Source organism: Centruroides vittatus, unplaced genomic scaffold, assembly GCF_030686945.1.
Source record: "Centruroides vittatus isolate TY-2023 unplaced genomic scaffold, ASM3068694v2 contig_888, whole genome shotgun sequence".
Lineage (NCBI taxonomy): Eukaryota > Metazoa > Arthropoda > Arachnida > Scorpiones > Buthidae > Centruroides > Centruroides vittatus.
This window is the reverse complement of record NW_027122579.1, coordinates 525,289-540,029: the sequence shown is the minus strand read 5'-3', so window position 1 is coordinate 540,029 and position 14,741 is coordinate 525,289. Positions and strand designations below refer to the sequence as shown.

The 14,741-nt window shown below is 27.3% G+C and overlaps 1 protein-coding gene across 11 annotated transcripts in view; it reads left to right on the top strand.

The window, feature by feature from the left end:
* The window catches only part of LOC136983798 (multiple C2 and transmembrane domain-containing protein-like), a 122,112-nt gene that overhangs the window by 20,310 nt on the left and 87,061 nt on the right, over positions 1-14,741 (top strand). For all 11 annotated transcript variants that reach the window (XM_067280650.1, XM_067280651.1, XM_067280654.1 and 8 more), the window contains 4 exons: positions 675-1,192; positions 12,702-12,810; positions 13,467-13,689; positions 13,783-13,900. In XM_067280650.1, the coding sequence (XP_067136751.1) occupies positions 675-1,192; positions 12,702-12,810; positions 13,467-13,689; positions 13,783-13,900 (968 nt within the window). The remainder of the gene's footprint in view (positions 1-674; positions 1,193-12,701; positions 12,811-13,466; positions 13,690-13,782; positions 13,901-14,741) is intronic.

Genomic DNA, 14,741 nt, shown 5'->3' with positions numbered 1-14,741 from the left:
AATTTTACGTATTCGCCGCTAATCAAGAGAAATGATGGGAAAAAATCAATCGAATATTTCTATTGAATTAAAGAAATGTAGAATATTAAATGTTTATAAAAAAAAGTTTTCTTTTATAATCGGAAAAATAAGATTGCCATTAAATTAAATATCTGCTTTTCAATCGAAGATTCGATAAAAATAGAAAATTTCATATTATTTTTATGAATTAAATCAATCTGTATATAAAAATTAATGCGTGAAATCCGTTTATAAACGAACTATTTTGGAAAATGATATTAAGTGTATTGAATTTTCATAATCCCGTCAAAGATATCAAACTAAATATTCGTGCCGTCTTCATGTCTGAGAAAATATTTTATAAGTAGTATGCTATTTTTGTTCGAACATTGCTCCGATTTTCTATTTTAGAAAAAGCGTTAACTTAAATTCGAATTGTTATATAGAATTTTATTTATTTCTATAAGTTTACAGAAATTTTCTAGTTAGATCTATAATTAAAATATTTTAACGAAGCAGTTTTTATAGATTTCATTACACTAACACTAAATCTATCAATAATATATATATATATAAATGAAAATTTGTCGCGAATTCGATGTATTTACGAATGAATTCTTAATATAAAATAAGCGCAAGTTTAGATTATTTCTTGTTTTTTTTTTTTTTTTTAGGGGAGGATCTCGATCCCGTTGGTGACCCGGGAGGTGTGAAGGGTCCGAAGTCCAAAACGAAGAGCCAATCGGATCTTTCAGACAGTTCCGACATGGATACTGGTTCTCGACCGTCCACTCCTCATTCCCGGACAGTACCTTCGTCACCGAACAAGAAAATCCTGAGTTTCAAATCCAGCAAGAAAATGCACAGCGTTTGGTCGACGTTGAAGCGTTTGGCACCCAATAAAATGAGATCGAGAAGCAAGGAGAGGCATAAGAACAATTTGCATTCTATCGGCAGATTGAGTTCGAGTCATCCCGACGTATCTTGCAGCAACCTGGCAGCTTTGGCTAAAGGAACTTGTGACGATTCGGCTCTTCCCATCGATAACGAAGACCTTGTAGACGCACCTAGTTTTAGCGACCCAACTATTCCAGACCAAATTGCTCACGAAGACCGACTGTGTCCAAGCAGAAATCTTCCAACGAAAGAAACAGAAAATCTGACGGATAGCGGTATTACCATCGACAGTATGGTAAGATAAATATATTCCTAGAAATATAAACAATTACAATTTTACAATCAATTCATCAGAATTCTATTGTAAATTATTTTGATGCTTGCGTAAACGTTAGATAATAAATGACTAATTAAAACTGAATTGTTTTTTTTTCGTGTATAAAAAAGAAAAATAATAAAGTGATGTCTGATGGTCAATACCTCATTAATTTCACTTTGATAGTTCGAATAGTTCATTTACTATAGCCTAAATGTTTAATTGGATGGTTTTGTAGTGGAAACTAAAGCCTATTCATTTGTATAATTATTAAAATTAATATTTACTTTTTGAATTGATTATATAGTGAATATGTTTTGTAATTTTGATAAAATGTAATTATAAAATATTTTGAAGAAACCACGCGTGATTGAATCCTCATGAAAGTGAACGTATGTATATTTATTATCCTTAGTTTAATTTTAAAATTTATAACAAAGATATATAAGTTATATTTATAAATTATATAACTTATTTTTCTATTTTATAAGTTACATTTTTATCATCGTCCGATTTTGAATCAAACGGATTGAAATATGCCAAGAAATCTTGCCATAAATAAAGATTCTTCCATGGATAAAATTGAAAGAATTTTAAAAATTTGACTTGTTTATTTTTCCGGTGTGAGTTTAAGTGAAATTTTAATAAATCGTTGACTTTTTAAGATAGAATTTTTACAAGTTTAGAAGTCATCACTCAATATAAGTTACGACAAAAATCCGATATTATAATATCCATTTTGATGAACGGTAGCCTTAATATTACATTGAATATAGACGTTAGAAAAATATCTACTCTAAAATTCTATTTTAAAATCATTTTGTTTATTGTTTCACGAATTAATTTCGAATATGAACTTTAAATTGTCTATAATTCGGATTTACAGCTTCGTATCGACTTATTGAAATGGATTTTCTCGTTTACATAAAGACAGAAGTTTTTTTTTAATTTTTCGCTCGGTGCCTCATTCAAATATATTCAGATTAGGCTGTACCTGTTACGCAAATTATATTTCTACGTAATGTATTCGTATCTCGCGTGTATTTTCTTCATCATTATTTTTTAACAAGCATCACATTGTTCCCAACGTCGCTTGTCTATCGCTGAACTTATTGGGCCCATTCAATTTTGTTAAAAGGTATTAGAATTTATGAAACGTTATAAAATAATGATACGAATTTTATGTCAAATAAATGATTTATTTTAATATGAAAAAATAAATACATTTTTTGCGTTTTATATGTATTAGTTATATATATTTTCACCGATGTGGGTTTACTTTTTCTATTACTAATGGTTTAATTTCAAACAGTTCAATTACAGTTCTTTAATTGATTTTTATAGTAAACATATGAATTATGCAGATTAAGCTCATTAATTATTTATTACCCGTTAGTGTATTTTAATTTGAAAACAAAATATAATTTTAAATAAATAAGTATGTTTTTCCAAAAATTAGTTAAAATCTTTATCAGTAAAGTTTCTACTTTATATAGGCCCTATAAGTAGAATTTTACGCAATTACTTTTCATTTATATATATATAGGTCTATATAATTCTCATTTATTCATATTAATATAAACTTTTATGTTTCTATACAATAAATTATATATTTATAGGCGTATTAATTGTTTAGTAACTTGTTTATTTATCACCGTACATGCTACATTTGGATAATGAAAAATTATATTAGTTTACGAAACACATTAGTAGACAATTTTTTAAACTTAATTTTAGGTCAGAAATTGTTTTTAAATGTAAACAAGTTTGTTTTTATCTTTGTTTTTTAGTTTTTATTGTATCCTTGACTCGAATTTTACACATAAAGATAATTGAGTTCTGTAAAGGAAGAAATAAAATAACGTAATATACTAATCTTTTAAAATATAAATCTGATTTTAATTCATATTTGATTTAAAATATCGCTAATGCTAAATTTAAACAATAATTAGCTTAAAATTTTAAAAATGACTTTTATCATATATTGTACACAACTATAATTGATTGATTGTTTTATTTATTATTTTATATTCTTACATCAGGCAATATACCTCAAAGCGTGTAAGACCTCCCCAGATAATACAACAATTTACTATTAAAACAACAAAAATAATTTTTGAGTGATTTTTCATAAAATAATTACATTATATTATCGGGAAATTAGTTTAAATTTGCCTGAATTAAATTGATGAGTAGTAAAGTCTTTTTTATTTTTGAAGTAAAATAGCAAAATATAGAAAAATGAAACAGAAAATTGATATAGGCTATTAGAAAAGTTAGAATAAATCTTCCTGAATAAAACGAAAATCGAAATTTTTCTTGCTTACTAAAGGAAAATCCTTGAGGCAGTCATTTATCATGCGATTTATGGCTTTTATTTTTACGAAATGTCAATGGTTGAAGGAAAAAAACAAGCTTATAACGAACTTAAATTTACTTAGAAAACGTAAATGAGAAAATAAATTAAATATATAAATTTTTAAATTGTGATTTTGAATAGGAAATTACAACTTAAAAATAGTATTATAAATCAAATTGAGACGGTAGAGACATATTTATTATTCATATCTATCGGCATTTAGGAATTCGATTTCTTCGAGCAAACTTAATTGAGATCCTGAAAGAAAATTTAGCTTTAATATTCTATTTTATTTTTAAATCGAAAGTGTAGTTTCGTAATATGTAATTTTATTAAATAAAAAAATATATGGCTGTTGCGCTGGATTTAATACTAAAAAGAAAAATTCTTCTTACGTTTCTGCTTCGAGGAAAAGATTTATATACATTAAGAGTTTCAGCTCCACTTTGGGGAATCAAGATAAATTATCGAAATCATTGTAACGATAGACCTGAAACATTATAATAAGAAATGAATAATAAATTGCTATTTTTGCTTATTATTATTCTAGTCCAGTTATTTATAGAATTATAACTTCTGAATTGAATAATGAAAAATGACTTTGATTAAAAGTTTTGAAACATAATTCACAAACTATTAAATAATTTTAAACAGTAGACTCGAAATGAGTTGAAGAATATATTATTAGATTATAAATTTAAATTATCCAATAATACAGAATAATGTTTATAATATTGAAAAATTGATTTCTGCTCACTAATTGTAGTTGTTAACTTAAGTATCTGAACATTCGTCTCTTTCATTAATGAATTACTGATGTTGCATGCTTTCAAGAATTATATACGTCTTTAAATAATACAGAATACAGTGTAAAGGATATACAAAAAAAAAGAGAGATTACTATAGACTTATGAAATATATTTTTTATAGTAATTGGGCTGCAATTTTCAGATTCCCACTGTCGTTCGTCTATCTGTCCTTCCTTAATCTCGAGAACTGAGTTAGATGAAAATCGAGATCAGATATGGAAAGTCTATGGGTCGGAGGTTCGATTAATTTATATATATGAACTTCCGTTCCGACCGGAAGTCACATGGTTTTTTTAAATTAAAAGATGATTAGACAGTGGCGTAGCGAGGGGGCAAGGGGATGTATCATGCACCGGGCGCCACTCGCAGAGGGGCGCCCAAATGGCCTCCAAGACAAACCGTATGTGTTTCTGGAGGGAGAAGGGGACGCCAATAAAGTGTCGTGCCCCGGGCGCCAGTTATGTTCGCTTCGCCACTGTGATTAGAAATTGTAGCCTGGTATGGGGACGATATCACAATAATATACATTCTTTTTTAATAATGCTCCTAAATTTATTTTTTTGTATAAAAACGAATATTATTCGAAAAATTCAAATCTAAAATTTTTTCGTAAATATAATTCAAATGTTGTCTTCTTTACGAAATTTGGAAGATTTTAAAATTGTACGTACAGATCTGATTTATCTTTTCAACAAATGTTTTGATTTTATATTGAAAAATCAAACTACTTGTCTCGAAAAATCGGAATTATAAACATATTTCCATAGTAAAAAGATCCAAACATTAGTTTTCTTATACACTGGGCGAAATTTATCGTTTACGTTCTGAAGAAATCGAATTTTATAGATGATGCGATTATATTTTTCTTAAAATTTCACTCGACAAGTTTAAAAATAAATTTGTAAGAACTTATCAACTACTTTCGTAATTTTATAAGTTTTTCTTCTCCTTCAATAATTTCATAAACCGCAATATTCAAATCGTTTGAGTCAACTCTTATCTATTTACTCTAAGTATATACAGTGAAGCGACAATACAGCGACGATCCTCTTTTCATAAATGTTAGATTAAACGCGTGTTGCGGTCGTCTCTGTTTAGTATCCAATTTTGTTGCCATGGAGATGTTTTTATGGCCTAAATAAGCTTAGTGCGGGTCGTAAAAACGGCAGAATTCGAAGTTGTCCATGTTTTAAAAAAAATAAATTGAACTTTAATAGCGATTTTTAATCAGTTTAATAATAATAATAATAATAATAATAGTAATTTAAGGCGAATTTAAGGCGTATTTAGCTAGCGAAGTAAGTAAAAAAACTTATCTATGTTCTTTTTATTTAGAAATGAAAACATTTATTGTGATTAAATGCCGATGTTTCATTGCTATCTTCAGATATTGCTTAAGAAACATCTTATCACAGGAAGGAGTGAAATGAGATTAGGCACGACGTCAATATCGGAAGGTAATTTGACGTCTATTGGTGAAAGGATCGATACCGACTTCGTAATTCTCATTACGGAAGTACCTTTGTTACCAAAAAATAAATCTATTAGTGTCCTAAGTCATACGATAGAAAATATATCAATACAATTGCATGTTTCTTCAGAATTATATAGCAGTCTGTGAAAGTGAGTTTTATGGGATATATTTGTAGGGAATTTGGATCCGATCCAAATTCTTCTGAACATTTGATACAAAATTTTCGAGTGTTACTACATGCAGAAAAACTGTGTAAACAAAAACGTCCTATTTCAATTGACCAGTAAGATTTAAAAAAAAAAAACAAAAGTTAATATAAAGAAAATATTAACATTTCTACATTGCGCATTTAGTGATTAACATATATTGCTGCTTTTCTTGGGAGAATGCATTTTAAAATAATTTACCAGTTATTTAAAAAATTTTAATGTTATTTTCATTATTCGCACTTTTCTGGAGTTTCCAGGGAAAAAAGTGTATCGTGTGAAGTATTAAGGTCACTTGATCCAAAATCTCTTGAATAAGTAATATATTCATTGTATTTATATACAGTACGTAAGCCAATATTCACAAACATACATACCGTGTATAAGGATATTCATTTGTGTGCTTGTTTGTCTTTGTGTTTGTGTGTGTATGATTGATTACTTGTCAGTTTGAACAACTGATTATGTACTGTACAGTATCAGAAGTAATAATTTATTGATGTTGATAAAACTGATGCTTCAATATTATTAAAATTGATAAGAACTAGAAAATGTTTAAAAAAAAGAAAACTTTATGATTAAATTTATTTTTGTTCACTTTTTGGGCAATATTAATGAATAAAAATAAACATAAATACAGTAGTTCCTTCTTGACTTAATAATACTGTCCGAATAGAAAACTTTTCATCTATAAGTTTAAATATTTCGTATATTTAGTTCTTAATTATGTTTTCAATATTATAAATTTTATTCAATTAACTAAATGAACGAAGTGAATACACTTTAGGATAAATAATACACGTGTAAAGGTATTTTATTACATAACTCGACTATGGATATAAATGATGTTTCTCATCTCTTATCTGTTTTATTCATTAATATATGAATAAAACAGATAAGAGATGAGAAACATCATTTATATCCATGAAAAATTGAGTCTCAAGTGGATTCGAAAGTTAGGATCCGACAATACGAGAACATTATGGAATATGATTCGGATTCGGTGACCGTAAGAGTTTTTGCACCGTACAAACTATTTTGAATTACGTCGATCACTGCAAATTAATCTCTTGTTTAATTGTTAGGGATGAAATTCGAGAGGCAGACTTTATCTTATCGTCTTCTGTCAACTCTGTTAATGACGAGAGAATTTATTCTGCATTGTCCTCTTAGCGATAACTGGTAATCTTTCTAAAGTTAACACGTTTTAAGGGATTTGTTCCGAATCTATATAAATATATATTACATCAAGTAAGATTATCATCATCTTTAATAAACTCAGTTCTACTTTGGTATATAGTCGCCATTTATTCACCGTTCTGATTCCTTTCAATATTTATTGTGATTACGTGTAATGTAATTTCTACTGATAATACTTTTAGAATGTTTTGTTATATTATAAACGATAAACTAAATTTTTAGAATTGAATAAGAGGTCTTTCTTTTCCGAGAAATACGCACGAAATCTGAACGTTTACGTTCGATTGATTATTTTATTAATACGAGGAACTAGAAGATTATAGGTTATTCAACGACCTGACTTATTCTCATTATGAATAAGTCTGACCCATAATAGGGTCGGCCAGCATGAGTAAGGGATAACCAACGGTACTTCAATACTAGTACTAATGGAAAATTCCGATCGATCGTTATGTAAAGTTGATTTAGATACTTCATTTATTTATTTAAATAAATCAATATTATTATTAAATTTGAAACTAAACTTATTGTGACATCGTCACAATGCCGGGCTGCAATTTTGAATAATCTTTTAATTTAAAAAAAAATCACGCGAATTCCGGTCCATCCCGGAAGTTCGTTTATAGTTAATCGGGAAATTCCAGCCCCTAAGAAATTTATGTTAAAGATTAGACTTGTTTCAAATGTAACTGAGCGTGAAGTTTGACTTTTTCAGAATTTGTTTTAGGAATAAACTCAAATTAAAATGGAAAAATTTTTAAAAATTTTTTATATTAGTAGGCTACAGTATGTGATTATGAATAATAAAAGAAAAGAAAACTGTTAGTAACAATATGATTTGAAGTACTGTATAACTAAAAAAGTGAATCTGGAAGAAAAATACATATCTAACAAATGATTTGTTTTAGTTTAATAGCTTACTACGTTATTTAATTCACAGCAGTAATTTAATTTTAAACATTTCATTAAATTTAATTAATTTCATTTCATTTTCAGCAATAAATGAAAAAAAAAAAATACTATAGAATATTTAAAACATCGTGCCACAAACCACTAAAATACGAAGGAAATAGTTTGTGCTAATCGAAATTTGTACGCTCTGCTCTTATTGTTAATGGTATTTCCTCTAACTAGATAATTTTTCTAATTCTGAAAGTTCACAAAATTGATGAGGTATATAATGAATTCATTTTATACCTCAACATTTTTACCAATGGTTTTCTATGGTTTATTGTCTATTTCTATGGCTTATACTATTTATTCCTTATTATTATTATTATTATTGCTATAATTGTTCTTATTTTTACTGTAAAAAATTATCATTGATTAACTTTCGATTGTATTTTATTTTCAAAATAATGTTGAAAAAATTTACTTTTATTGCAGAAATTGTACATTCGAACTGTGAGTCAAAGAACATGAGATTGTCTTCTTATATAAAATACTTTCGTTCATCATTTTGTCTACGTGTATAAGTGATTATCAATAATATATTAGTGATATAATAATATAATAAGAAAAACTTATAATCAAAGATGATAATATTAACAATAATAAAATATAATCAGTGGTGGCGAAGCGACAAAAATTGGCACCTAAGGCGAAAAATAAAAGGTATTTTCATATATGGCGGATAATCCTTCATGTAGGCCTACGTATATGCGATGGCGTATCTAGAATTTTGACAATATGGGTGCCGCTCAAGGCAGATTCGGGGGATCAAAGCGCATGCTCCATTTGGTTTGTCGGAGAATTACTTGCAAATTACTGTAGTTACCTAATTAAAATCAAGCGATGTGAGTTATATTTATTTTTATTTTAAATTATCAAAATTGATTGCTTGGTATCCATGAAATGCTGCAGCACCATAAGCACCCTCCCTTGCGTTTATATATATATCTAAAGTTTCAAGTTATTTTTCTTAAACTAAAGATAGGTCTAATTATAATTGATTTAATAAATAAAATTTAAAAAAATATCAGTACTTTAGATCAGTTAAGAATTATGTCCAGGTCGACATTGGCTATATCAAGGCTTTTCAATGGAAAGTTTGAGAGGGGGTCGATAAAACTTTGCAAATGTAAAAAAATTATTTTAAAATATGTAAAATTGTTTCACATATATATAAAAAATTTTTTCTTAAAAGGGGGATACACGAAAAAGATTTGGACCCCTGGCTATACCTTCGTTACGCTGTCATATACAAGTACTGTATTGACAAAAATTTAAGTAACGGAGGGGAATTAAAGTCATTTCTAGTTTATCTTTTCTATCTTCATTAAGATTATTGAAAATTCATGTTTTTGTGCATTCCATTCTCTTTCTTCTTTTCTTTTTCTTCACAACATACATTTTCATTACACTTATTAGGTTAGGAATAATTTTTAAATACGCTAGTTTGTATTTTAATCATGCAAGACTCAATGGTAGTGTATAATTTTATATACATCTCATTTTGTCGATATTAAAAGTGTATAGTTTTTTTTTGTAATTTTCATTTCGTTAAATTTGAAAAACGAACAATTTCATAGACACTATATATTTTCACTTTTTAAGAATAATATTATTCTCATACGATTTTACATTTTTTTTTCCTTATTTTTATTGGAGTTATTTATTATTAAAAGTTGAATTTAAACAAAGTTTTTTTCGTATAATTTTTAAAATAATGTTATTTTAACTTAATTTTTTAGTCTTGAAATATTTGGAATTCGTAAAATTTAATCAAACAGGTTTTATATTGTTATGAAATTGCAAAGAAATGCAAAATTGTTCATATTTCGTATCTGTTTTTTAACTTGGTAACTTTATTCTATTCTTTTAATTAAATTTAAACAATGATTAATTCTGTACATTTTTCTATTGGGTTTAAAAATAGAAAAGTTAATATCACTTCTTCAATTGCTGCTGCACACCCGTAACATTAATATCTATCTAACCATTGATTTTAAGAAATTCAAGTGACAGAACTTATTATTTGTTAGTCAATATTCTTTCATTTACAAATAATGATATTCATATTAGAATATTCAAACATAGGTATTTATGTAAGCATTATTTAGAATGCGTTATGCAACGTCACAACTTTGATTTATTAAAATTGATATTTAAAACGTTTCCATTTTCAACATTTAGACGTTCTTAACGTTTAGTTATCCCGGTTTTATGTGATCGTAAAAGGAAAATACTCGAATCAATCGAATTATCGACGCTTCGAGGGACTTTCGTAATATTACATGAAATGTTCATGAACAGCTTTTAGCTATTGAACCGACTGTCAATAAATATCTGTCGATATCATTCAAAAGTTAAAAGTAAATTTCCTTTTATTGAATTTGTCACATTACGTCACAGAACTTTTTGATTAATCTTTTAAAAATAATCGGATAATTCTTGCTTTAACAGCCAAATTTGTGATTTGTTTTCATTGATAAATTTTATTTTCCCGGCTGTTATATATAACAGAGGGAAAGTATGGCGACGTTTAGGGAGTAGAGAACTTAACGTCGAGAAATGCAAAAAGAAAAAAATCGGGAGTTTTTTCTGTATATATGGTTGTTAGTGTTTACGGGACACTATTTTGTTCACCCATTTTGAAGCTTAACAGCTATGCCTATTGTCGAATATTTCTGAAATTTTGCAGGGAAGTTTGTGTATTAGGGACATTGATGCTATTAAATTTTGGATGTTAAAGGTCGAGAGGCTGGGGAGATAGAGAGGGGTCACGTGTCGTATCTCGAGTGGAATCGGACTCGATGAAAATTTTACTCGTTATTAGCATTTGCAATTTTATTTTTAGTGAAATACAACTGAACTCTACCCTTAAAATTAAGCTTTTCGCTATTTTATAATAATTAATAATATAAAATGTTTTTAACCCATAAAATCTCGTAATATACACAATTTTAACTCTTGCCGGGAAAGTTATGCAACTCGTTGCTGGATTTAAAAAAATATTAAGCAGGTCATTAGGTGTTTTACTGCTTTTATCAATTCATTTTACTAAAACTTCAACACAATTGGAAGCTTGTATTATTGTAGAGTTTCTCTTTTGGTTAAGTCTGCAAATAAAATTCTGCACGCAATATTTCATGCAATCATTTTTACCTTGAAATAAATCAGCTGTTTCTAGTATTGAAATTTGTGAAATAAGAGTTTATATTATGATTTTTTTTTTAATATCGAATTTCGTAATATATTTCATAAGTTAAAAATTAAAAATTTATTTTTATATTATCAAATGCACGAATGAATTGTTTGAAATCTAATATTTAATAAGTTTCTGTTATAAGAAATAACTTGATATCGATCAAAATTTATGAAGAATATCATGAAAATTTCCATGTTTATTTATTTATGCTGATTTAAAGCTGTTTGAAGTTAAATGCAAGAGAGAAAAAAAAAAAAAAAAACGGAATTTCACGTACGAAAAATCGTCACGTAGTTGTGAAAATGTAACCTAGATCGTGACGATAATACTTAAATTCATAGATGTGATCTAAGATAGATTTTATACTGTTTTTATTATAGAATATAGTTTAATATCCTAACGTTTTTAAAGCTAAGATATAGGACACGGGACTTGAAAATATAAGATTTTGCCAAATTTTTAATAAAATTTTACCCTTGGCATTTCAAAAGATAAACATTAATTTATAAAATGAGGAGGGGGAAAAAATGTGTAAATGTCTCGTAGAAAAGTACTAAACAGCTGCACGTTTACGAACTAATTATAGAACTCAAAGAATTGTTTACTTTCGAAACCAAGTTATTTTATTAAGGGAATTGCAGCAATACAAGTTTAGAAATACGATTATTAGTTTCTTTTAGTCTATTTAATTTTATATAACATCGATACTATCTTATAAATGACCACGTTCGCCAATAAAGTAAAGAAATATATTTTAAATTAAAAAATTTTATTTCGTAATCGGAATAATTTTGTTACCTGGCGATTTGCGTAAGCTGAATTTACTTGCGTGTTATTTTCGTCGACTTCGTCTTAATGAATTTATTGCGTGTATTGGAGAGAAAATTCGAATAAAAGGTTAAAAAAAAATGCCTGATTTTCGCACATAACCAATAATTTTTACCCGGATATATTCTGAAATTCGGTGTAACCATATTAATTAGATGAGAAAATCTGCAGGATTTCATTTCCGAAAAAAACAATTGATATCGATTAGGGATTTAATCGATTTATCTGCAACTACCGAATTTTTTTTTCCGCTAAAAGTCACTAAAATTTATTTTACTAAAATCGAAAGTGATCGAAAGGTTTTGCTCTCAGTGCCATAAAATATATGAGATTTGTTGAATGCTTCATTACCTTCAGCATTCAACATGAAATCGATTTTAACCCGAATAATTTTTTCTTTTTATTCGTTTAATTTCTTTTTTTTAAAATAAATAAATATAAAGGTTTTTTTTTCCATTCTAGAACAGTGCTTTGAGCAGACAGAAATTTGGTGCTCTTCGTCAACATGCCTTTTTTCAATTGGATATTCATCTCCGGGCCGGCAAAGATCTCTTAGCTAAAGATGCTTGTGGTATGTCTAAAGAAAAAAATAATTGATTTTTATCGTCTAGATAGGTTAACATTTACTATTTTAATTTTTTAATGATGATAATGTCAGTAGCTGGTTATGTTCCGATGACGCCCTAGACACAATTCTGTTATAAGGGCCTTTATGTAAAAGTGGTTATTTTTATATTAAAAAGACAAAATACTTAAATAATAACAAGTTTTTTTGTAATATACACTTTTTAAACGTTCTCAAAATTTTTAGAGGCATATTATCTTTTTGCTATGTAATTTTTGAGGTCGCTCCAGACAACGAGGCCCTAGTGCGCCTATTGGGTAATCCGCCACTGGATAATGTCATAATTTATTATTTTTATTTAAACAACTACAGATAATAGTCGAATAGAGAGTGGATATGGCATTTCATTTATTTACAAGTGACATTTTTATGTTACCCAATGAGGTTAATTAATAATAAAATAAAATCGAAATAATAGTTGCAGAATATAATCTTCTAACGTGTTTAGTCTAATAGATATAAAAAACGGCAATGTTTTCAAAATAATATATTATACAGCCTATTATCCCAGTGGTATACTTTTTTACTCCCAGTCTCGTGACTGGGAAATAAAAGAAATTTTTCTGTATATATTCTAACAAATTGTTTTTTACTTGTTTCAGGCACTAGCGATCCGTACGTAAAATTCAAAATAGGAGGAAGACAATTGTATAAAAGTAGAACCATTCCAAAAACTTTAGAACCTTTTTGGGATGAATTTTTTCATCTTCCTGTTGAAGATGTCTTCCAACCCCTTCTCATTCGCGTCTACGATTACGATTTTGGTTTATCCGACGATTTTATGGGAGCTGCAGAATTTGATCTTACTAAATTAGAATTAAATAAGTGAGTAAAAAACTTCTTACGTGTAAAATTTACAGTATTTTACTGGTTATTTCAATAATGCTGGTATATTGAGAAGTTAAAAATGTTTTTTAGAACTACAGATGTAACGTTATATCTGACGGAATCGGGGAAATCCGATGATGATAAGTCATGTGGCTATTTAATGTTAGCATTCACGCTCATTCCAAAAACTCAAGAAGAAAAAGAACAGGTATGTTCTGTTATATGGAGTAAAAAATCTGAATTAATATGAAATTGTCAATAAAAGTGTCAATTTATATAATTTTAATAAATGAAAATGATTATTTCAATTGTTAAATTTATGTTATGTAATTTTATGTATTTATTTAGAGTATTATTATATTTATTTAGATTATTTATACTTTATATTATTATATTTATTGGTGTTATGTAATTTTATGTTATGCAAATCTTTTTAAAATTATTTTATTGTATTTATCCTATTTATGTTAGGAATTGTTAAACATAATTATGTTTAATTTATTATAGTCAATTATAAACTTTTATTTAATCTCATTAAATGGAAACACAGTAATTAATCAGTTATTGATTTTAATGTGTTTTAGCTATTTTGTTAAATCTAGTTAATCAATTATAGGTGTTATCATCTTTAACCTGCTATGTTTCAGCTTCTTCTTATAATTTAATTAATTATCGATTTTATTTGTTATGTTTTAGCTACTTAGTTTAATTTAATAAAATTTAGGTAATTCATTTCATACACTCTGTTTCCCTATTGTGTGATGTTACTTAAAAGCTTTTGCACTTCTGTTGTATTATTGTGTTTATTCTAACGTTATAATCCAGGAAACTGGAAAGTATGAATTGTGTATTAAAGTATTTTTTTAAGTAAATTAATTAATCAGCTGAATGTTATAATTTAATTAAGTTATACATGTTTTCATTATTTAAAGCAAAGTAAACTTTCAGTATATTCTAGATTATGCTAAATATTTCTTTCCTAATAATAGAAGAAACATTATTTATATTACTCTATAATTGTAATGACATAAAGAAGTACAAACTGCAAA